Source organism: Lepidochelys kempii, chromosome 3 (assembly GCF_965140265.1).
Source record: "Lepidochelys kempii isolate rLepKem1 chromosome 3, rLepKem1.hap2, whole genome shotgun sequence".
Classification (NCBI taxonomy): Eukaryota; Metazoa; Chordata; order Testudines; family Cheloniidae; genus Lepidochelys; species Lepidochelys kempii.
The window spans coordinates 68847688-68873908 of record NC_133258.1 but is presented as its reverse complement, the minus strand read 5'-3'; the positions used below and the strand labels follow the sequence as shown (position 1 = coordinate 68873908).

The following is a 26221-nucleotide window of genomic DNA, read 5'->3' as shown; positions in this document are numbered from 1 at the left end:
TTTTGTTTTGCTTTTTCTCTATAACACAGTGTGTATGCCAGTGACACTGTATAAATATGTGCAAAACTGCTGTTGATATCTGAATTCTGTCATGGCCTAAAGGCATCTCCACTGTGTAAGAAAGTGCTTCTGGATAGGTTGTTTTGCACAAAACTTGATTTGTGAATACTTCCGAAGGGCACATTATTTAACTAGCAATCTGGATTTTCATGGTTTCAGATGAAAATTAAAATAAAGGATCATGCTGCCCTCCAGTGGAAACTGTTGACATCTTTAAGATTTGTACTATGCGTAAACTTCACTTTTATAAATGTTAGCCTTTTCAGTAAGAAATATCAATGATTATACTAATTTTATTCTGTAAAGGGAAGAATAGATTTTTTTCCCCACTACCAGAGTAAGTGAAATGTGTAGAGTAGTGTTTGTCATATCATAACTACAATTCAGTAACCTAGTCTGGAAAGTTGTAGTGACGTATCTACAGGCATTTCTGTGGCAAGCTGGGGAGGGACTTGTCATGCATTCAACAAAAGAATGTGGGCGGACAATGTATCTTCCCATTCCTCTACATATAAGGAAATCTCTAATCTTCTCAAAGGAAAATGCTCTAGCAATTCTGCCATCTCGTCATAGGTCTGAAAATATAATTTATCTATCTCCAGCTCTGAAACTTGAAAAATAAGAAAGCTAAATTACAGTCCTAAAAGCAATAGAATTCACATCAATTGTTTTTAAGTATAGTTTTAACATTAAGCAGTCTTTAAATTAGGATTTCAGAAAAAGTTGAGCAGTTTGGCAAAGTTTACCCAACATGACAATTCATTTAAAAATTCAAGTCATTAAGAATAATTGGTTTTGGACAAAATAATTTTTTTTTAATTCTTTGAAACATGCAAAAAAAAAAAAAAGCACAGACTAGAAGGAAAGCAAAAGACAGTCTTTCATCCAAAGTGTTTTTTATTAAATAAATCATCAAAAGTTTTTCACTTATGATCTTGAGTTGGCCAAGACAGTTAGCAAATTGCCCTATATAGGTATATCTACACTGTAATTAAAAACCCGCACTGGCCTGTGTCAAGTGGCTTGTGTGCTCGGGCGAAGGGGCTGTTTAATTTCAGTGTAGATGTTCAGGCTTGAACTGGAGCCTGGGCTCTAGTACACTGCGATGTGGGAGGGTCTCAGAGCTTGGGCTGCAGTCCAAGCCCGAATGTCTTCACCACAATTAAGCAGCCCCTTAGTCCCAAGCCTGCGAGCCTGAGTCACGGGGCATGGGCCAGCTGCAGATATCTAATTACAGTGTAGGCATACCCTATATAAACACGTGTACATACACATTGATGCGACTGTACTGTATATTTTGAAGCAATGGGAATCTTTCAAATACCTTTTTTTCTTTTTCTTTTCTAGAAAAAAACAAACTATGAAGTCCCAGAACTTTGGTTTGTTTTGTCCACAAGACCATACCTCCAGCAATGGAATTATCACAACACCATGCTTGAGCTAGGGTTTGTTATTCATGAAGAATAATGAGATCCCTCCCTTCTCCCCCCGCACCAAATTGCCAACACCACTTTCTGCAACAACTATGTTTTACTTGGAGGGCTTTCATCCATGTATTATCCAACCTGACACTGTTTAACTCGTGATATCTAATGGGATCATAGTACAAGAGGGTATGGGTACAGGCCTTTTAGAATTATCTAAAAATCATGGGATCAGGGAGTTTATAGCATCATCTGCACTTAACCTCAGCCATTCCGGTAACACTATGTCACAATCAGTGGCTGCCTAGTCTAGCTGCTCTTGAGCCAGTAGGTGGTGCCAATGTGATGCTCTGTGCCAATACAGAGAAGATATTAGTTCCCCTGGAATAACACTTGAATAATTAACGCAAGACACATAGCAGGATATGCACTACATTTTTTTACATACCTGATGTGCACACCCCAAGCATGTGTACTTCAAGTAACATACCCAATTTCTGGAAGAACTTATAGGCTTGATGACAACACATAGCTTACACTTTATGGGCAAAATTCACCCAGTGCAGAGAATCTATACTACTTCAACCCCTCTTAGGTTCTTGTGTAGGTCTCCCTGCACTGACATGAATTTTTCCCGCATGCAAACAAAACATCAATTTATGTAACATTAGTCATCAAGAGGTGCCTGTACTTGTTTAACTTTAATAGTATTTCACTTTGAATACATACACTTGTGTAGCGATAAGAGTACATTAGATTACTACTCTAGAATCTTTTGTCATGTCATACATAACTGTCTCCTACAGTACTTTATAAAGATGGGCCTGAGCTACAACATTTATTTCTGGATTTCAAACCTTCCAAAGCTGGGAGATGGTTGAGTTTGGGGAGATTAGTTCAGGTCATTAAATTTTTCTTTTGAAATTGGAACTGAGTTTGAATTTCAGATGCTCAAAGTTTGACTCTGGATCCAGATTACATATTAAATGCTTGGTGATCAGAAGATGACATTCAAGTATGCCAGTCATTGAGATAATTTTCCATACCAGATTTACTTAGAGTGTTTCCCTGAATTAAGTCAATTATAAATTATGACAGTGTCATTAATTGTAAAATGTTTATTGGGGAATGAATACTATGAGTTAGATTGGATCTTAGACTGATCTCATAAAGCTCCTTTCATTGTCAGGTATCTTGCAGATCTCCCTTCCCCAGCAACTGTTTTTGCTGAAGGCATATATATGGTCCTAATCAGCAGTCAAGAACTTTCAGGATCAAATCCTTCATTTGCCATTCCTGAACTCATTCATTTTGAATTTTGGTACCTTTTCATGAAGGTTGGTCCTTTGTCTAAAAAGTATCATTTTTGGTTTTTGGTCCAAAAGATGTTTTCAGAGAAGTGAAGGAAGAAGAGTAATTGTTACACACACAACAAGTGAAGACAATCTCTCTTTGCTGCTATAATATATCTGTACACTACACCAACAGTGAACTAACAATATGTCTTTCATGGTGGGTGTGAGAGTTCTCTTTTCTGTTGAGGTATTTAGTTGTTGCCAATGTTGTTAGTCTGCTGCAACGATTGTTCTCTGAGGCAGACCACTGTCTGCTGCTATCTTGATCCTTCATATATGCTGTGTTCATGTGTCTGTTCCTTATATGTGCTTTATGGTACAGACAAAATGTTGCAGAACTGCATGAAAGTACTTTGTAATTATATCCAGTAACACCTTTCAGCCTAAGGTCTCAAAACATTTTAAAAACTCATAAGCCTCATATAAAGCTTTTTGTCAATTTAACTATTTCGGTTATCTTTGTAATTTACTGAAAAAGTTAAATTGTTATGTCCCTTTGTGTGGATGCTTATACTGGTACACTGGTGCTTATGCTGGAATAGTTTGTTCCTCTAAATTTCACCTCTGTTGAAAAGCAACCACCTCTGGAGTTTAATACAAGCTGTCTAATAGCACACAGTAACATCTCTTCTGTTGGAGATCGAACTTCCAACAGCCCAATGAGCCTCAACGCTGTGCTGAGGCTTTGGTTCAGTACTGGCCTAGAAGGAAGACTGCTGCCTGCTAAGTTGCCACCTTCTCCTCCTGAAGCACCTATGGCATGTATTTTCTTTAGAGGCTTACAATCCTGCATAGGATGGTCTGTAACTCTAGCAGACTGAGTCAGCAAGAAAAAGTATTATTCTACTCTTCCCCCTTCCTCCCACCCCCAACTGGATAGAGCCAGTAGCTGTCTGGATAACCAACAATAATCCTTGCTATTGGATAAAGAGAAATTAGATTATTTTAAAAAACATTTTTAAAGTATTTCAAGTTTAATTAGACAACAAAAGGACAGTGATATTAGAATCACATTGTTGATACTGTTCTTAATTCTTATCTTTTGCATAGAAATACAAGGAAGATCACTAGGCAAGTGCTTTCTGAGTCTGTGTCAAGATCCACAAAATTATCTCTCTTGAATCAAAATGACATAAATGAAGGCTAAACTGCAGCCTGGTAATCACTTTCTCTTTGCATTACTAGTGGGACCATCGTTTCCTACCTACATCAGTACTATGACAATCTGTCTCTGGTGTTGTTTTTGAATGCTATGGCTGTTAACAGATAACATGCCTGCACATATGCACAGATACATACATACATATGCAAGTTTTCAAAGCTGGGTTGCATGTGAGAGAATACTGTTAGTTTTTTTTTAAATAAAACCAAATAAGAAAGAAGCAAATTGTTTAAAACAAAGCATTAATCGAAAAAGAGAGATGCTTCTAACATTTCTTTGATAGTTACACAATTGTGGATGGAAGGACTGAGTCATAAAATGAGAGTGCAATAGAAAATGATCCTGGTTTGTTTTTTTTTAGTTTGAGCTGCAGTGGCAGGTGTTATAAGAATGAAGATTTTTAGACTAGAGCTGTGGACAATAGCTCCCCTGTGCCAAAAACTACCTGATAATTTTATTATCTGTGATTCTTTTACAGTTTGTGAGAGGCTCTCTGATCTCCACCTCATGCACATATTCCTGAGGTGATACATGATAGTGTGTATTCAGTCTGGGTGAAAAGGGGCACGTGCCCCAAAAGATTTTATTATCTAAAGACATGGTATAACAGGTGTCTAAAATAAGCAATCAGGATGCGTGGATGAGGTAACAGTAACAGAAGCATGTTTCATCAAATGTTGGTGAACCGTTCACACACAGCTAATCAGCAGTAATAGCAACCTTCTACTTACTGAACCATTTTCAGTCAGCAGTGACTTGTAGGCATTGTCGTAGAGGTGCCTTTTTAGGAAAGATCTGAAGGAGAATAAGGAGGTAGCCGTACGGATTTTGACAAGGAATCTTTCCCTTGTGTATAGGTAAGCATAAGAGAAAGAGTGAAGGGAAGCCGATAAGCAGGTGATGAAGACTGGCATCCTTGGCAGAACAAAGGCAGGGATTTATCTCATAACAGAACAGTTAATTAGGTAGGTCTAAATTAAGAAAGGCCATTAAAAAATCAAGGAAAAGTTTGTACAGTATTTGTTGTGGTGGAGGAGGGAGAGCCAATGGAGGGACTCGAAGAGGGGAGTAATGTAGTTAGAGTGACAAGCCAGGTAGAGTATCTCAGCGAAAGTAATTTGAAAAGAGTTGCGGGGTTGCAGCAGTCAAGGCCAAAAGGAGTACGTATTCTTAAAATCCTGTACTCCAAAGCAGCTGATGCAGGTAGAGTGAGAGTCTGAAAGGTTGCTGGGTTGCAGACTTACTGTAAAAAAAAAAATGGTGATCTTGCTGTGGCTGTAAGGCTTCAAGCTGGGGAGAAATGAAGAGCGATTATACTTCTGGCTTTATATCAATGAATGGGTACATTTTAAAGCCCTCTGTCATCTCAGTCACTGCAAAACGTGTTATCACTTTACACTGTGGAAAAATATATGGCCTCACTGGGGACTTGCAACACACATTTGATTCCCCCTCATGCCGTACTGTACCTCATTTAAAAATGTTCATTGAGGCTTCAATCCTGCAAATGCACAGCACACAGAACTGTGATTTCTTCAGTGGGAGTTCTGTACATGATGATTTGCAATATGAGGTCCAAAATTGTCAGCACTGATAGGTCTGGTCTATTAACTCTGTTCTGATGCCAATTACAGTGCAGTACAGTAGTAGCATACCAAATTCTCATTCTAGGGCTGCTGAGCATTCAGGCTACATGGTGGGCATCAGTGAGCAGTAAGATAAATAGTGAAGTGACAGCAGGGAGTGATGGTCCTTAAGAGTGTACATTCCCTAACTGGATGCTGGTTATTTCTATTACTCCACAAAAACACAGCTGCAAAATACGTATCTGATTATAATGCAAATTAGACCTAGATGTTTTTAGGTTGTGGGAGGCATGAAGAGTTTGTTTTTGTGTGAACATGTGTGTTTGATGCCACCTAATAGCTCTCTACTCAGGTATCTTGCCCTGAGCACTCTTCATCTTTTTTTCAGGTGAGAAGTAGTAGGTTCTCAAATATTAGTTTAGGAGGGGGGAAGAAATCTTATTTTAAATATCTTTCTTTCCACTTTCTGAGGTTGGCAGTTGTAGTCTAGGTGCAGATATAAATGCACGTAAACTAAAGTTAAACTAATTAACATTGCAAAATGTAAATAAATATAAACTGCATATAATATAGTATTTAATATAAATACAACTGTTGTAATTTATCCCTGCTGGAGTGTATCATTCTGCTTATTGTGTGGTTTATTCAGTTTTGGATTTCAGTGACCCCTTCAGTACTGAAGTTAAGCCAAGAATCCTACTCATGGGACTGAGAAGAAGTGGGAAGTCTTCCATTCAGAAAGTTGTCTTTCACAAAATGTCTCCAAATGAAACCCTTTTCTTGGAGAGCACTAACAAGATCTGCAGAGAAGATGTTTCCAACAGCTCCTTTGTTAACTTTCAGATATGGGACTTTCCTGGGCAAATTGACTTCTTTGACCCTACATTTGACTATGAGATGATTTTCAGAGGCACTGGAGCACTGATATTTGTCATAGATTCTCAGGTAAAGAGAAAGTTATAAGGGTGGTATTCAGGTCACCTGTTTGTCTTCGTTGTTTTTCTCCTCCAGCTATAAGCAAATGGAATGGCAAACATGGAGACAGTCAAATTTTCAAAAGCACGTAAGGGACTTAGAGCCGAAGTCCTGTTGACTTTTAATGGGACTTAAGTGCTTTTGAAGACTATAACCACCAATTACAATTAAGTTGATAGAGTTGGTTTATTTTTAACCTCTCTTTTGCAAATAAAGGTTCAAAACCTAGTTTAGTTTTTATTTTAAATGCAAAAATAACTAGTCTGCTTTAAAGTCTCTGGTTCCTTTCATGGAGTTGCTAGTGACGGCAATTGGACTTTGTGCAGATATAGGCCTTTATGATCCCAGAAGTTTAAAACAAAGGAATTTTGAACTGTAGAAGTGTCTGCAAGTATCTTATAAAATTTAGCTTTTGTCTCATAACTGTTTGTCGTAAGGTTGTGGGTTTTATTTTTCCATTATTAGGATGATTATATGGAGGCCTTGGCTAGGTTGCATCTCACTGTGACCAGAGCTTATAAAGTGAATCCAGACATCAACTTTGAAATCTTTATTCATAAAGTGGATGGTTTGTCTGATGATCACAAGATTGAAACCCAAAGAGACATTCACCAGAGGGCAAATGATGACCTTGCAGATGCTGGATTAGAGAAAATTCACCTCAGGTGAGTGAAGCAACTGTGCACAGAGTCTGCTGGAAAAGAATAAAAGCCATGTTTATTGCTAAAGCCAGAACCCAGAGCAACCTATCTTATAGACAGTTTATCACTTTCTAATCTATTGAAGTAGCAGGCAACAAGAATTTATTAGATATGACTATTAAGGGAAAAGGTAATGCCTTTGACTAAATTATTCAGTCTGTAGAAAGAACAACAGGTTATTTTAGCAAATAATTGAAAATAATGCACTTCAACAAACTGGGAGCTACAGGACATTAAAAACTTTAATGCTGTTCTTGGGACTTGTGAAATAAGAAATGCCATCATAATGCATATAGTGCTTCACAAACACGTTAATTCATAGAGTAGCTAATGACTTTGGTGGCATTTTTTCATTGTTAATTTCATCCCTACTATTTTCAAGATGTAAAGCAATACATAAAAGCTATGTAATATTGCTCTCCTGGTATACAGAAAATGTTTTCCAGAGGATATTGAAGTGGGATCTACATCATTAAACTCCATATATAGCACAGATTTGCAGTATCTATGGTTTTATGTATTCATATTGTATACTGTCATGCTAAATATAGCCTTGAAAATATATGTAATTGTTTTAATTATTGACTTCAGTTTGTTGAAGAGCTGTGTTTTGGAAACATTATGCAACTTCTGATCACAAGGGAAAAATGTATAACTTCAAGTACTTTGTGTTTCAAAATATTTTACACGCTCATTATGACAGATTCAGAATGTTCCTTTTATATGGCTAAAAGGAAAATATGGTGACATTTTTTCCAGCTTTTATCTGACAAGCATATATGATCATTCTATATTTGAAGCCTTTAGCAAAGTGGTACAGAAACTGATTCCACAGCTCCCAACCCTGGAAAACCTCCTTAACATCTTTATCTCAGTAAGTACTTTTGTGTACTTTCTAGATTTTTGCATAGAACTGATTGAGTACAAGAAAACTTGTGATTTATTCTGTAACAATTGAATCCTAAAAACTGCTATGTGCCTTTTTGAAAGATGCTGTGCACACCCAGTTTCAAGTGAAGTTAGTAGGAGCTGAGGGTTTCTACCTCATGAAGGATTTGCACCCAAATGCCTGCAAGATTTACAGAACAATGTAGCTGCATTTTTTCTAAACTGAAAATATTTTGAGATCGTCAAATTATTTTTCAAGGTTAGATGGTGCATAGAGTGAGCTGACAGTCATCCCTCATCTGTTTAGACATTGGTTTGAATGTGACCTAGGTCTGTGTGGTATGGCTTCTGTCTGTTTGTTTTTAAACAGCACTTGACATTTTCATAAATTATAAGGCCAGAAGGGATCCTTGTGATCATCTAGTCTCACCCATTCCCAATCTCCCATTATCATAGACAGTGATTGAAAAGGTGGTGGTAGTTCAGTTCTGGAGGCACTTGGACAACAGTACTAAGATACCATACTGAGGATTATACAAGATCTGAGACAGATAGCAGTATAGCAGTATCCTGGATAGGTTCCCATTTGGGTGACAGCCTTCACTGTTGTTGACAACATGCCAGTCATTAAGAATCAGGGTCATAAATAATCTTATGTTGGGATCAGCTGCCCGTTCTGGAACTAGCAGAGGGTTTGTGCTGAACCATTCTGCAGCTCTTGAGATGATTGACCATAGGCTGTTTCTTCAGTGATGGAGGGATGTTCTGGTGTGTCTGGAGATGCCCTGTAGGTGTTTTCAGTTATGCCTAGAATGCAGGAATCAGTTGATAGTGATGAACAGTTCTCTATCAAGTCCTTGAAAAATGGTGTCCTTGAAGGATCTGTACTGTGCCTCCCATGTTGCGCAGGGTATATCTTGCCAAGGAGGCTTGTCCAATTCGTAAACACAGGGAAAAGTATAATCAGTAAACAGTGACATACAACTGCCTCTCTTTTGCCTTTTGTACCTGGCTAGCTCTGCAACATATGAACAACAATGTAGGTGTGATGGCTGAGAACTATCTTATCTTCAGTGTTGGGAAAATCAAATTCTTACTCCTGGGTAGAGGTAAACAGATCACAAAATTAAGAGGCTTGTTCTTCCTTCACTTCAGATATAATAAATCAGATTAAGAATCTTGATATCAGTTTTGATCAGGCTTTTTCCATGGGAAGCCATGTGTTGGAGATGAAGGGTGTTTTTTCAGCTGAGCAATATGCACAGCTGAAACTTATCCCATTAAACACAACTTATCCCATTAAGACCTTCCAACAGCAATAGTGATCTATTGTAATGATTCTGGGGGGTGGAGTAGTTGTAGCAAAGTTTCTCTGTCACTGGGAACTCTTTCAGAATGCAGTAATATATTTGCAATCATGATCATAGTATGCCTGACCTGTAGTCTTTATAGACTACCTACCGCTTTCCAGGCAGCCAAAATAAACTAGCACTGTTGGTCCTTAACTGTGTAGGCCTTTGCTACATACAAATCCTTCCTTTTGAGCCTCAGTCAGAGGAATATTTGTTGTTTGGTTTGGTTTTTAGCAGGATTTTGTTTATTTTTTATCAGAGTATCCCCTAGGATATAGAATTTTTTGGTCCAGGGGAGATAAAAATCAATAACTTTTTGAATTAAAATCAAACTAAAGCTTACTTTTGTTTTTTAAATCTGACACTCTCTTAAAAAAACTGAAATTGGATTTACAACAATCTATCTAAAGGGTTCAGTTCAAAATCAGTTTAATACTATGGAATGGATCAATATGTGACAAAAAATGCAAAATACTAGAAATCATTATGTGTCCTATACACTGTATAGCTTATTGAATAAAAATCCTAAATACAGCTGGATGAAAACGTTACAGGCCTGACTGTGGAATTACTTCTGATATTCCTTAAAACTCCATATATATTTAGGGACAAATCCTGGCCCCCTTCACTTTGAGGATAGACACACAGTTTGTTTCTGTTCCTTAATTAGATAAATGTCATACATCATAGCTATCCCATCGCTAAGCAACACAGCTTGAATTTCAGATATTGAATATCTCTAATCAATCCACAGAGTAAAGAAATGTGTCAGACATATTTGATTACTGAGGAAATGGTTATTTGTTTTGTTTTTCATTTTTTGCTTGCAGATATTTAGCAAGAGAAAGACGCTAAATGAATGAGAAATTATTCATTATGAATTACTCAGCTATATTGAGAACTCTTGGGAAAATCTCAGTCCCAGAGCATTCTAAGGGGCAGTTACTGCAAACACTCACTACTGGACGTAATCCATGTGAGTAGTCCCATTGAAGACAATGGGACTATTACCAGACATAGTGCTTGGTAGGCATTTTGGAGCATGGAGTACGTCTTCCCTTTATGGAGAACACTTAGCATGTTTTAGATTTTAATACAATCTAAGTAATAAGCAATTTTTAGGATTGTGTCCCAAGTTACTTGTGAATGCTTAGATCCTTAGTCTGCTGCTGTTGAAGTCAAAGGCAAATTTCCATTGAGTAAAACAAAAAGTGGGAGCAGGTATTTGCTTTTGTTCTGTTTTATGGCATCCTGAACACTTGGGAGGAAGTAACAACAAAACCTATGTTTTAAATAGCATAATCCTTCATGTGACGGGAATGTACTGGCAATGTCTTTTTAACTTTCAAGCAGTGAAATACTTTGTTGATTGTAAAATTATAAACACAAAACATTAATTTCTAACATACCAAGTTCAGTGGTTTTGTTTCATTCTCACAACCTAACTTACATATCCTATATATATGTACTATATACGGATGAATATAGTAAGATGAGTAAAATTATCAAGTGCCTAAGTGCAATTTCCAAAAGTAACGTAGGGTATGTGTGCAGCACAACTAAACACCTATAGAATCATAGAATATCAGAGTTGGAAGGGACCTCAGGAGATCATCTAGTCCAACCCCCTGCTCAAAGCAGGCACAATCCCCAATTTTTTTTTATTTTTTTTTTTAGCTGGCCTGTACCAGCCAACTCGGGCTCGCAGGGCTTGCGCTGCATGGGGCTGTTTCACTGCTGTGTGGACATCTGGACTCAGGCAGGAGCCTAGGCTATAGGACCCTGCAAAGTGAAAGGGTCCCAGAGCTCAGGTGCCAGCCCAAGCACAGAAGTCTACACAGCAATGAAACAGCCCCGCAGCCCAAGTCTCGCGATGTTCACAAACCTGACTTGGCTGGCACAGGCCAGCTTCAGGTTTTTTTTCCCCTGTGTAAACGTACCCCTAGGCACTTGGTAGCCTACATCTCATTGGATGTGAATGGGATTTAGACCCCTAAGCCAATTACGCACTTTTCAAAATTTTATCTGATATCTATGAAAATTAAAAGTAAATATTCTCCATTTTTACAAGAATTAATTTTGTTAAACCAGGTGTCTGCATAAAGAGACGTACATTTTACTAAGCCAAAGATTTAGCTTGGTGGATTGGGAATATTTCACTTTAAAATACATCAAACAGTTACATGTTGTTGGCTCTAACACCTGCTGATGAAAGTGAAGTTTTCGTTAGGAAACTTTAAAGATAAAGTTGATTTTTAAATTAAGCTTCTCTACAATAGATTTAAACTGGTGATTTTAATTGCCTTAGTTTAAATCGATTCACTCTAGTTTCACCTCCTTTAAATCCAGGGCAGCTGGATATTACCTCTTCCTTCCATTTCTTTTTCCTACTTATGTATTATCACTCTCTCAGATTTGTTTAATATGTTTACTTTTAATGTGTGTTTACATTTTTGGATATATTAGAAACTATTTTTATGTTGTACAGCACCTTTCTTATCTGTGAAGTGTTGTGGGGTACTCTGAAAACAATAAAAGACACCTTATTTAGAAGTGGGCCCAAACTAGAATCACAGGTGCACATTCCTGAAACTTCAGTGCTGATTTTTTTTGAGGTAAAACAAACTTGACTCGCTTTCTTAAAAGCAAAACAGTATATAAGGCACAATCCCATCAAAGTCTGTTAGGGTATTGTCAGTGTTTTCAACAAGGGCAAGTTTGAGCCAATGATATTTCAATCATTCTTCATACACTTTCCTAAAAAGTAACATAATGCTGATATTCTGTGCACTTCCTATTATTATTACTGGAATATTTTAGGGTATTGACTTGTTACTATATCTTACCTGACTAACTAACAATATATAATGATATTGATCCTTCTTGTTTCATATTTTCAGACTTCTTTTTCTGTGTATGTGTACCCTTTTTTGTACTGTCGCTAATTTTATCTGAGCAATTTCTTCTTTCCTTCTGAATTCTCTCATCAACCCTCTCCTTTCTCCACTAAAGGTATACTATGTTGATTATGCCCTCTTAGATTATAAAACTCTGATTTTACATTTATCTTTACTCTTCTTTACTCTGTATTTCTCACACTTGGAAATACAAAATAGAGTAGTCATTTTAATTCTTTTTACAGAACTTTTCTATTCAGTTTCATATTCAACTCATGTATGAAACTACAATATTTGAGTTTCAAACACTGCAGGAGACTAAAATAATAGGGGATTTAAATAATTTAAATTGAAATTAAAATCTTGTGTTTTTGTAAAACCTGAATTTTTAGATGAATTTTGACATCTGCTGAAGTACATGAGGAATTTTTGTGTTAAAATGAATCTTTTTTTCTCTTTTTAAATTGTACAGATGCCATTTTGGTCAGATGTGACAATCAAATATTATTTTTTTGTTCTTGGGTTTTGAGGAATTGTAAGATATCCAGAGTGTGTAGTCTGTAAATTTCAATATACTAGAAAGTGTTATTAAGAACAATCTATGGTGTATGTTTTCCAATTGAAATAAAAGAAATTCAAGCCCATGACACCTATTATTACTGATGGGAGTTCTCAGGATTAGTCCCCTTTGTATTGATGGATGAATTTAGGTCCTTTAAAATTAAGCTGCCCAAAATGTTATGGGCTATTGTGCTGAACAATACCCCGAGCTGAAATCCCTTAATTCCTGGAAATGGGTGAAAGGTAGCAGGAAGGTCACTTTAATCTATAAATATTTGTTAAATAGTTCTTTTGAAAGAAAACAGGACTGAGTGAAATGATTGTTAACTGAGTTTGTCTGAACTATCAAAACTGTTTATCAGAGGTTTTCAAGGCTTCTGGTGGAATTATGGAATTGCTGTAGCAACAGTTCAGACCTGTATTAGGCAGCACCTATAAATGGACTTTCTTCTTATCTGAAACTTACTTTGATTGGCAAGTTTGGAAAAGTTGCCTCTCCTTCTGGATGTTTCTTTTCTGGGGAGCACTTGGCAATTTTGTCACGATCCCCACTGAGAATTTTCCCTTTGTTTCAGCCGCTGGTGCAAATCTTTATTGTTAACACTATGTTTTAGTCATGGGTATTTTCAGTAAAAGTCATGGACTTTTACCTGTCCATGACTTTTACTACATACCCCTAACTAAAACTTGGGCTGGAATGCCGCCGGTGCTCTGGGGAGTGTGTGTGAGGGGGTGATCTTGGGGCCCTGCAGGTGCTGGGGGTGTGTGGCCAAGGATCCCCGCTGGTGCTGGAGCATAGTGGGTGGGCTGCGGCATGCAGCTGGGACCCTCACTGGTGCTGGGAGGAGGGGGTGGTGCTGGTGGGGAGGGGATTGGTGGGGCTCACACGCTCCCTACTGGTCTCCGCATGTCTGCATAGCTCCAGTCAGGAGGGCTCCTCGCGCTGCTCCTGCCACAAGCACTGGCTCCTCAGGCGCAGCTCCCATTGGCCTTAATCCTGACTGTGGGGGCGCCTCTATGCGTTACCACACTATAAATATGAAACTGCTTTAATGTATGGTTAATATGATTGCATATTAATTTTCACTTGTACTTGCTGTCTGTGTGGTAGGGGTGGGGTATACAAGCTTGGTATTATTTGAAGAGACGTATACCTTGAAAGGATTTTTTTCTTTGTTTCTAGAATTCTGGGATTGAGAAAGCATTTCTGTTTGATGTAGTCAGTAAAATTTATATTGCAACGGACAGTACTCCAGTGGATATGCAAACTTATGAGCTCTGCTGTGATATGATAGATGTTGTTATCGATATTTCTTGTATCTATGGGTAAGTAGATTGTTGTTAATCATGCTCGTTAATCTTGTTTGGCCACCTTGTTAGGCTAGAATACATAATATGGTAACTAAAAACTGACTGTCGTACAGATTGGAATGACTTCGAAACATTGCAGATTTACAGGCAACACAGTACTTACTGTATGTCGCAGTGAATGGGAAATCGCCTAAAGTATCCCAAATACCTGTAATCCCACAGAGACTTTAAATATGCTATGATAATAGCTAGAGCCTTACCTAATACACCATCCATTTTGGTCAATTTCATGGTCGTAGGATTTTAAAAATTATCAATTTCATGGTTTTGGATATTTATATCTGAAATTTCATTGTGTTATAAGCATGAGGTCCCAACCCAAAAGAGGGTTGAGGGGAGGTCTCAAGGCTATTGTAGGGGTGTTGTGGTGTTGCCACCCTTACTTCTGCACTGCTGCTGATGGAGGTGCTGCCTTCAGAGCTGGGCAGCCGGAGAGCAGCGGGCAGCACAGACATGAGAGTTGCTTGATGTGTGCGGGGTCATCACTTTTTTGTGGGGGAGAAAGGGCTGGCCTTATGCGTGGGTGACCGCCTCTGGCCCCGTAGTCAGGGGGTGCTGTGGGTCCCCCCCTTGCCAGCCCAAGGGCCCTTTAACCCTTGAGCACTGGGGAGGGGCAGGTCTGGGGACAAGGTTCCAAAACCTTTGTAGAAGTGGGTGTCCACCAGTACCAGGCAGGCTGGGGGCAAGGATGTTGTTGCGCCTCTAAACTGCAAGCCTCGGGCAGACACGGATCAGCACTGGCAGTTCCCCCTCTGTAAAGCGCAGTCCCAGCTGGCACCACTTCAGGCCTGCCTGAGGCTTGCAGTTTGGGGCGGACAATATCACCCCTGCCCCCCAAACTATGCCCATGTTAAAAGTGGTGGGGCATGGCTCCCTGGTTCTGGTGCAGTTGGCTGGGGGCGCCCCAGCCGGAGGCTCCTACCATGCGCCAGGCTCCAGCTGCTAGTCCTGGCTGGGCTGGGGAGGGACAGAACTTCCGCTTCTCTTGCAGGAGCCACTCCTGGCACCAGGTCAGATCCGCTTCCGGGAACCTGCCTGGCTGCAAGAAGCTCTGCTCCTGCTCTCTGTAAAGTGACCCCTCCCTCTGTGGCTGGGGAGCAATGGGGGCAGGAAGCGGGGTGGGGGCGCAGAGCTTCCAGCAGCCAGGGAAGGTTCCCAGCGGTGCGTCTGACCTGGCCCTGGGAGTGGCCTCTGCAGAAGAAGAGGAAGTCCTGTCCCTCCCCAGACCCGCCAGGACTAGCAGCAGGAGACTGGCGCATGGTAGGAGCCCTGGCTGGGGGACCCCCAACTCTGCCCTTCCCTGTCAGATTTCACAGGGGAGGCAAGATTTCATGGTCTGGGATGTGTTTTTCATTGTCATGAATTTGTTAGAGCCCTAATAATAGCCATTAACATAGAAATGGGGAGGGGAGGGGACCATTCTTTTAAAATGACATTCTTTTGTGAATCTCACTGTTGAATTTCACACACAAATGTTTGCCATTTTGTTTTAAAGTGCAGCTTCCATTACTATTCTTATTTAGTTTGCCACCAAATGGTACTTGAGCATATGCTACTCCTTGCCTCCTTCCTCCTCGTACTCTTGTTCCCAGCTATCTTGACTTTCATTTTCCCATCCCCTTCCATTAGCAATCATACACTTCACTGCTGTAACTGTAAATCTTCTAAGGTATCTGTTATAGCTTGATCCTGAGATATGTGGAACATCCACTGTTCCCACTGAAGTCAGGATCATAGTGAGGTAGAAATAGAGCATCCTGGAACACGGCCCTCTAAAGGCTAATCCATAAAATACTCAATAAAAAGTGTGTGGTGGCCTTTGGTACCTGCAAACACTGCAATAGGGTCTTTAACGATAACAAGTGGGCAAAGCTCTTTCTAAAAAAGGATCCTATCTTAAAGGTACCAGTTGAATCATTTGCCTGGCTCTCAAAGTTCTACAGTCCTGTTAAACGTATAAAGCATAGTTTTGGCTGAGGTACAGTACACTTAGATTTTTAAAAAGGGAGAAAAATTGTAGAATGTTCTTATAGTTTATATTTTATTACAGATTGCACACGTTCAGATGCTTCACTAATCTTACAAAAGCTTGTGCCTTGCAGATACATACAATACTTCGGGATCAGCTTCTGTAACATTATATTTTAAGGAAAAAGCTGCTGCTGTGTACATCAAAAATAAACAGATCTAATTTATTACTTGTTGTGCACCATTAGTGGACATGGCACCTTAAACAGTATAGGTGTGCAAAAACTGTGACTGTCCCATGCGCTCTTTAAATAACGGTTTAGCATTTGTGACCAGTTAAAAATCTCTGTTTGTCATCTTATTGAGATATAGTGTAGCTTAGAGACATAAGGTAAGACTTGGGTATAAAGATTTTTTTAACTGATTAGGATTATTTTAGCTTGCAGAGATGTGCGAGAGTGAGAAGAGTAAGTGATTGAGACATTAAACTGCAGAGATGCTGCTCTGATGCACATTTGACCTTTCCCCAAATACAAGATCAAGAAGCCATATAATGAATTGAAGACAAATGTAAAAGCAATAAAAGGAAATGCATATCCACAGAATGTGGAATCTTGAACTTGCTGCCCCAAGATATTGATGCGAATAGTTCATGAAACTGAGGCGCCCATTTAGAGTAATAAAATTGCTATGTGCATTTACACTACTGGGATCAAATTACAAGGTTTATCACAGGTATTTGCTGATTATCAGCTTGAGTCAGGAAGAAGTCTCTCCTCTTGGTATACTGTTGCATAAGTAGGTGCATTGTGGGGAATTTAATGCATTGACTTGAACTGTCAGTCATCTGCCACTGCCCAAATCAAGTTACTGAACTCAGAATTATCAGGCCAGAATAGAGTAATTGTTTCACAGTCTTTGTTTGGACTAAGGTCAGAGTGTTGTATATTAATAAAAATGCAAACAAGTTTGTGGTAGATTGGTCTATAACAGACAGGAAAGAAGTGTGGTTTTACTTCAGGTATGTGACAGTCAGGATATCTGGGTTCTGTTCCCAGCTCTCATAGACTTCCTATGTGACTTTAAACAAGTCCTTTAATCTTCCTCTCTGTCTCCATTTTCATAGTGTGTAAAATAAGGATAATACGTATCTCACAGTGAAGTTATGAAGCAGAATTTTTTATAAGCACATTTTGAGGTATTTAGGTGAAATATATCTATACAGATAAGTAATTTACATTTCTCCAGTGACTTACTACATGTTTTTTTTTTAATTTTGCCATTTAGGCTCAAAGAAGATGGCGCAGGAACACCTTATGACAAAGAGTCAACAGCAATCATAAAACTGAACAATACAACTGTCCTTTATCTAAAGGAGGTGACAAAATTCCTTGCTCTTGTTTGCTTTGTAAGAGAAGAAAGCTTTGAGAGAAAAGGTATTTTTTATTTTTTGGTAGTAATAGATTTTTTACTTTCTAGTGGTATCACAAATATAAAATAAAAGCATATTTTGAAATGGCTTACATATCATTGTGCTTAAAAGTATGAGGTGTTTGTGTTGCCACTCAGATAAGATGAAATGATAAATACATTAACAACTTTCCTGTATGAAAGAAAGCCTTACAATCAAATGTCAATGCAATAAGACTTCCATTTATACTAATACAAAAATAATGATTGTTTCAGCACACCCTTGCTAACTTTGCATTGCACTTATTGGTATTAGAATATGCAATTGTAATATCTTATCCACACAACCCAAGGGAAAATCATTTGAGTCCTTACTTTTCAATAAGAAAAGACTTGTTTTGTTATTGCCTCTTCAAGATTTTTTTTTAAACTGCATGTTTGGAAACCAGGCAGTTTTCAGGTTTTGTGTATCAGGTACTAAGCTTGTGAGTGACCATTCTGACTCTTGCCAAGGTGAGTATTAACAAATCTAGTTCACTGTCCAGCTGTTCATTGTCCTGTGTGTATTGAGCTTTTGGTCTTAGTCAGATTCCTAGTGGAGAGGTATCTGTGTGTCTCACAATCCACCCTTACTATTGGTTCTAATAACCATACTTGACAGTCTTATAGACTGAGCTGTGAAGAATGAACTATTGTTGTAGCCCTAGAATGCACCTCCTCCCTCTCAAGATTACTGTACGTAAGCAGGTCAGTATGTAGTAGTCAGCAATACTGGTGCTGTCCCTGTTCAGTGAATTGATTAGAGGACTTGTCTCATTTTATGGAATTCCAGTCATAGTGGGTATCTTATCAACATTGAATGATTGATTGGTGTTGGTGTGAATATATAGCTCTAGTATCTTTGGTGTTGTCAAACTGGGATATTTCCTTAGCCCTGAAGCTGGAATTAACTCTTATATTTTTAATATTACAAGTTGTACTAACACTAATAGTCATCAGAGTAACAGCCGTGTTAGTCTGTATTCGCAAAAAGAAAAGGAGTACTTGTGGCATCTTAGAGACTAACCAATTTATTTGAGCATGAGCTTTCGTGAGCTACAGCTCACTTCATCGGATGCATACCGTGGAAACTGCAGCAGATATTATATACACACAGAGATCATGAAACAATACCTCCTCCCACCCCACTGTCCTGCTGGTAATAGCTTATCTAAAAGAGACTGGGAGTGGCTAAGTCATTATGCAAGGTAGCCTATTTCCCCTTGTTTTTTCCTACACCCCCCTCCCCCCCGGACGTTCTGGTTAAACTTGGATTTAAACTTGGAGAGTGGTCAGTTTGGATGAGCTATTGCCAGCAGGAGAGTGAGTTTGTGTGTGTGTGTGTCCCCCGGGGGGGAAGGGGGGAAAAAGGGGGGGGGGAGAGAGCCTGGATTTGTGCTGGACATGGCCCACCTTGATTACCATGCACATTGTAGGGAGAGTGGTCACTTTGGATGAGCTATTACCAGCAGGAGAGTGAGTTTGTGTGTGTGGTTTTTGGAGGGGGGTGAGGGGGTGAGAGAACCTGGATTTGTGCAGGAAATGGCCCACCTTGATTATCATGCACATTGTGAAGAGAGTTGTCACTTTGGATGGGCTATTACCAGCAGGAGAGTGAGTTTGTGTGTAGCGGGGTGGAGAGTGAGAAAACCTGGATTTGTGCTGGAAATGGCCCAACTTGATGATCACTTTAGATAAGCTATTACCAGCAGGACAGTGGGGTGGGAGGAGGTATTGTTTCATGATCTCTGTTTGTATATAATATCTGCTGCAGTTTCCACGGTATGCATCCGATGAAGTGAGCTGTAGCTCACGAAAGCTCATGCTCAAATAAATTGGTTAGTCTCTAAGGTGCCACAAGTACTCCTTTTCTTTTTACTAATAGTCATGACATTGTAAAGAACTCCAAAGCAAGTCTGCCAGGCTTAACCCAAATTTTGCTGTACTTGCGCTACTGTGTTAAGACCTTCTCCAGTATATCCTTTTATTATGGTGAATTTTTCTTTAACTATACTGCATTATAGTGTACAAGGAGTGTAATTTTGGGGTGCTTATTGAAAAGGCTACACTTTAGAAAACAAAGCATGTAGTGAACAAACAATGCTTAATAGGCTTGGTGCTAGATCAGGGGAGGGCAAACTACAGCCCATGGCCAGATCCAACCCATCAGGGCTTTGGATCCGGCCTGCAGGATTGCCACCCCCATGACACCACGGGGCTAAGGCAGGTCCCTGCCTACCCAGGCCCAGTGCTGCTCTCAGAAGCGGCCGGCACCTGCAGCTCTGTGCTCTGCCCTTGCCTGCAGGCACCGCCCCCGACAGCTCCAATTGGCCGAACCCGCACCCCCTCCTGCACTCCCTGCCTTGAGACCCCTGCCGCACTCCGCACCCCTCCTGCACCCCAACCCCCTGCACTGAGCCCCCTGCTACACTCCGCACTCCCTCCCACACCCCAACACCCTGCCCAAGCCCTACATTCATTGCCCTGCATACAATTTCCCCACCCAGATGTGCCCCTTGGGCCAAAAAGTTTGCCCAGCCTTGTGCTAGATCATTCATTATTTTATATACTTTTATCATGTCCCCTTTTATTCATCTCCTTTCTAACAATCCCATTCTTTTCAATCTCTCTTCATATGAGAGTCTTTCCAGGCTCTTTATCATTTTTTTTTCACTCTTCTCTGAACCTCCACTGGTTCAGCAATAACCTTTTTGAGATTGGATGACCAGTACTGCACACAGTATTCCAGCTGATACTGCAACATTGATTAATATAAAAAGCATTATAAGATTAACCATCCCATTCCTTATGCAACCTAACATCTTGTTCGTTTTTTTTTAACATATTTGCACACTGATCAGAAGTCTTCTCTGCAGTGATGCCCAGGGCCCACCTGTGAGCTGATCCAGTTAATTTAGAACCCTGTTTGCTCTATGAGAAGTTTTAAATGTTTTCCCTCCAATATATATTACTTAGCATTTATAGACATGGAATGTCATTTGCCATCGTGTTGCCTGTTCACCTACCTTGTTTAGGTCTCTCTGAAGTTCCTTTTAGTCCTACTTGGTCCTGACTAAGGCTATGTCCTGGCTACAGTGGAAGGGGTTTTTCCATCAGTGTAGGTGATTCACTCTCTGAGAGGTGATCGCTAGGTCTCCCGTTGACCTAGCTGCATTTATAGAGGGGGGGGTTAGATCAACTTAAGTACATTACACACGGCACAAAACTTTTTCCAGCTCTGAGTGATGTGGCTAGGTCGATCTAATTTTTAGGTGTAGACCAGGGCCAAGTTAAATAATTCTGTCACGTGCAAATTTTGCTACCACCTTCTCTCTCCACCGCTTTTGCTTTTCAGATCATTAATAAATATATTAAATAATATGGGAATCTAGTATAGAATCATTAGCTACTACACTGTAAATAATTCTGTTTTAATATTAAATGTGCTTTTGCAGTAAATGAAAAATTGTTGTCCATAAGATTGACTGACTATAGCCCAAGGCCAGTTAAGTGAGTCATTAGTAAATAAAATATGGAAATAAGTTAATTTGATATTGTATTTTAATATTGTGTAAAGATTTTAAAATTAAAAAATCTTTTTTTTCCTTTTTGTCTCCCTCTTTTTCTAGGACTAATAGACTATAACTTCCATTGTTTTCGCAAGGCCATACATGAAGTATTTGAAGTGAGAATGAAGGTAGTGAGATCTAGAAAACATCAGAGCCAGATGCAAAAAAATAAGAGAACTACCCCTAATGGCACACCTAGAGCACCACTGTAGCTGAAGTTCTAATGGCATTGTTGACAGCAAGGCTCTTGTTGCACTGACTGAAGGGGAAGAGAAATGGGACTGATGTATTACATGGATTTTCCTCCCAACGCCTCAAAAAAACACTGTTTAAACATTTTTATCTAGTCAGTTTTTTCATATACAGTGAATACTTTGAGCAAAATATTGTATATAAACATTGAGGTGAATATATGTTCTTGTAAGGATTCTCTGAATATATGCTGTAAACTTTTTTTCCAGGCCATATTAAGAAAAATCAGCTGTGACAGAAATGTTGGGTACATAATTTGCACTTTTTTCGTGTTCTCCTCATGGAGTTAAACTTTGATAAACTTAGTTTTTTATGCTGATTTTCATGCATGGTGTCAGGTAAAACGTATAGTGTAGTTTATATACGTGCTACAATCAAATTGTTTACTAAACAATCAAGAAAACTTGATACAATTACTTTTTTAAAATTTATGACAGAATACATAACATTCATACAAATCTAACTTCATATATTTTTTTCAATTTGTAAGTTGAAGAATTCTTATTTTGAAGTATGATAGCAATAAGAGCTTTACCAACTGGTAGGTAAAAATTAGCTTTTGTAAAACAGGCCTTTGGCTAAACTCTACCCAAACTTCTCCATAACACTGGTAATGCCCTCAGTTGGGCTTTTTATTATAATTTACCTCAACATATGCTCTAAAATAACTTTCTATAAAGATATTATTTTGTAATACTGCTTTATGTTGCATTGGTGTTTTTATAACATTTCAGGAATAGGGTATGTAACTAAAGGATTTTATTTATATGCTTAGTTTGAGAGTCTGAGCCTCTACAATTGGAGGAAGAAAAAGTCTGTATTTCATTTCTGCCGTACCACTATAATATAATGTTTCAGGTATATTAAAGCATTAGAGAAAAATCATAATAAAAGTTGCTCATGTTGGGGCCCAGTTCTGCTTGCTTTACTTGGGTCAAATTGTTTCATGGTCTCTGTGTATATAATGTCTTCTGCAGTTTCCACAGTATGCATCCGATGAAGTGAGCTGTAGCTCACGAAAGCTTATGCTCAAATAAATTGGTTAGTCTCTAAGGTGCCACAAGTACTCCTTTTCTTTTTGCAAATACAGACTAACACGGCTGTTACTCTGAAACCTTTGATTTCAGAGAGAGTTCTTAAGTAAGGACTGAGGAATTGGTCTCTTTTACTCTAATCTACATAGATGTAACTACTTTCTGTTTTAACACTGATCACAGTGGCATATCTGTCCTTGCAGCAATTATGGCACTGCCCACCCCAGAAAGGAGGGCACGGGGAAGTAAAACTTGCCTTCTCAATTCTGTATTAATTTTATAGTTGTAGCTTAAAGAATAGCTCTTCCAAATGAAAGAGCACACAGGGAAGAGCAGCTCCTGTACCCATGCCTCCTATATAGGGCTTATGTGCACATGGCTCTAGAACAGCTGCAAGAGTTCATTGAATAACCTGGTAGCCAGAAAAGATAACGGAGGAGCACTTTTGAAAGTTTCCTTCGTTAAAAAGCACACGTTCAGTTAAAACAAATTGTAATGCTGCACCTTTAATTGTGCATTAGAACCACCAGTATTTTCTGGCTTATGACAGATATGGAGAGTTTTTACCAACAGCAAACATAGTCATTGAGAGACTTGCTGAATACATACACTGTACTCTTTTATAAGACCATCTTGAAATGTCTTATGCAATTCTTTAGCTTCTGTTACTGTGCCCAACATCAAGGTAGTAGAGTGCCAGCTGATATAAGATGGAAGATACTACTATAACCAGTAGTATCTTCTTTGGGAGCTAATAGTCATGTCAGTGAGTGCTCCCCTGTATTCTCCCCTCCATAGCACTTCCCCAGAAGTGGATTTGGGCCACAGTGTGTGCAAAGGTTAGGATTGGAAGGGACCTTAGGAGGTCATCTAGTCCAACCCCCTGCTTGAAGCAGGACCAATCCCCAATTTTTGCCCCAGATCCCTAAATGGCCCCCTCAAGGATTGAACTCACAACCCTGGGTTTAGCAGGCCAATGGTCAAACCACTGAGCCTTTGTCTCCCTCTTTTGTTGCAGTGGTTGTCATGAGTATCGGTCTTCACCACTTCACTTCTCTTAGATGTATCTGATTATGTGGGGCAAGGAACATCTTCAGTGCTGCCCATGTATTGGACCAGACACTTCAAAGAATGCTACTGTTTTTTTCCTGCCACAGAGATGCTGCTGTGGGAACCAGGAGAGGTTAATTAAGATGTCTGGTTTCTTTATGTAAGCATCCACATTTTTCCATTAAACATGCAATCACAGTAACATATTTGTGTCAACTTAGTTAAGCCTTACATTTTACATTATGTTGTGTATTATACTGTAACCAGGATGACTCTTGCAGCTATCATACAAAACTTCCAAATGGATAAAATCAGGGTAAAAATCAAATAATCTTACCTATGTTACAAATAATATGTTGGATTATTAAAGCTGAAAGAACTGAAAGAATGTTAAAATAAAACTACTTTTGTTGTTCACTTTTTGCATTCCTCAGCTTGGATGATGATTCATCTTTCACTTTTGATTAGTCAGTTACTAAAAAAAAGCCTTGTTAGGTACTCATGTACTACCAGGAGTCTGAAGTGTTTGAGCAGTGAAGCGTAAGGGAGATTTTTTTTTTTTTTCAAAAGAACACGGGGTTTCCTTTCTGTTTCTTTAAATTTCATAGTCATTTTACATTTTGTAAAAACAAGCTTTTACATAACCTAATTTAGGGCTGTATTTGAACAGACAGTGCCTCTTTAAAATAAACAGCTTGAATGTCCTTTATATATTTTTTTACTTCCAGCTGCAGGAGTTGGTCAGTGTTAACATACACATTTCCATCCACTTGATTTTGTGGAGTAGGGCTATATAACTAATGCAGTAAGCAGAAGCCCAGAGTACATAAATGCAACTGATAGCAGTGTGATTTCTTTTAAGAAGTTAAAATGTGTCCTGTCTTTCTGGGACTGGGAAGATTTTTAAAGATTAGAATATCAGAATACCTTTCTATAATGCTGTGATTACAGGTACAAAGTGCATTATTGAAGATGTGTGTTCAGCAAGAAGGTGCTTCAGTGATATGTAATTGAAAACATAGTCACTCAAAAGAAGGGTTGCCAACCCTCCCGGATTGGCCGGGAGTCGTCTGGAATCGGCATCAATCTCCTGGTGACTATTGAAAGCAATCCGGGAGATTTTAATAAATACAGTACAATGAATGACATTACATCGTGTAGAAAAAAAAAATCTCCCGGAATAGCTTCAGTCAGAGTTGGCTCAAGAGTTAACTTTTTTTTGTGATGGCACAAAATAGTTTCTAGAAAATATTAAAATTGTGACTTGTATCATGGGGCCTGAAGCTTCATTCTTGTGAGGGGAAAATACTTTGTGAAAAGTTTGAGCCTAATCTGACAAGGTATTATGGGACAAGGTGGGTGAGATAATATCTTTTATTTGACCAACTTCTGTTGATGAGAGACTCAAGCTTACACAAGCTCTTCTGCAGGTTTGGGAAATGTATTTGTGTTGCCATACCTGAAGAAGAGCTCTGCCTCAGCTCAAAAGCTTGTCTCTTTCACCAACAGAAATTGGTCCACTAAAAGATTTTACCTCACCCACCTTGTCTCTCTAATAGCTTGGGACCAACATGGTTACAACACTGCATAAGGCATTATAGAAACTTGGGGCAGGGAGAAGTCTGCACATTTGCAAGCTTACTAACAATTTTTTAGTTGTGTAGTATCTCAGAAATGACTTGCCTTATAAACCTCAAATCCATTTTTAAGCACTCTCAAAGTAAATCGACTATTTCAATAAATTGAGGAATTAGTAAAGTTAAATAATCCTATACAGGTCACCATGTATGGTATCGATTGTTTGCTTCAGAGAGACAATTCCTGGATTCTTTTCTTTTCCAGATCTTTTAATAGTAATCATTACAATTGTGTTACATTTTATAGGAGATTTTAAAAAACTTCTCTTTTGCTAGCTAGAGCAAAATGGGAAATGACTGCCTAGGGTAGAATACTGCGGAAAGGGATCTGGGGGGTCATAATGGACCACAGGCTAAATATGAGTCAACAGTGTAACGCTGTTGCAAAAAAAGTGAACATTGTTCTGGGATGTATTAGCAGGAGTGTTGTAAGCAAGACATGAGAAGTCATTCTTTTGCTCTACTTCACGCTGGTTAGGCCTCCACTGGAGTATTGTGTCTAGTTCTGGGTGCCACATTTCAGGAAAGATGTGGACAAATTGGAGAAAGTCCAGAGAAGAGCAACAAAAATGATTAAAGGTCTAGAAAACATGACCTGTGAGGAAGATTGAAAAAATTGTGTTTGTTTAGTCTGGAAAAGAGAAGACTGAGAGGGGACATAACAGTTTTCAAGTACATAAAAGGTTTTTACTAGGAGAAGGGAGAAAAACTGTTCTTGTTAACTTCTTAGGATGGGACAAGACGCAATGGCCTTAAATTGCAGCAAGAAAGGTTTAGGTTGGACATTAGGAAAAATTTCCTGTCAGGGTGTTTAAGCACTGGAAAAAATTGCCTAGGGAGGTTGTGGAATCTCCATCATTGGAGATTTTTAAGAGCAGGTTGGACAAACAACTGTCGGGCATGGTCTAGATAATACTTAGTCCTGCCATG

The 26221-nt window shown here is 39.0% G+C and overlaps 1 protein-coding gene across 1 annotated transcript in view; it reads left to right on the top strand.

Annotated features, from left to right (window-relative positions):
• The window catches only part of RRAGD (Ras related GTP binding D), a 31938-nt gene extending 9315 nt beyond the window's left edge, over positions 1–22623 (top strand). The window contains exons 2-7 of the mRNA XM_073336718.1: positions 6237–6532; positions 7028–7227; positions 8023–8137; positions 14145–14287; positions 17588–17736; positions 21379–22623. Of these exons, the coding sequence (XP_073192819.1) occupies positions 6237–6532; positions 7028–7227; positions 8023–8137; positions 14145–14287; positions 17588–17736; positions 21379–21530 (1055 nt within the window). The 3' untranslated portion in view covers positions 21531–22623. The remainder of the gene's footprint in view (positions 1–6236; positions 6533–7027; positions 7228–8022; positions 8138–14144; positions 14288–17587; positions 17737–21378) is intronic.
• The last annotated feature ends 3598 nt before the right edge of the window (positions 22624–26221 follow it).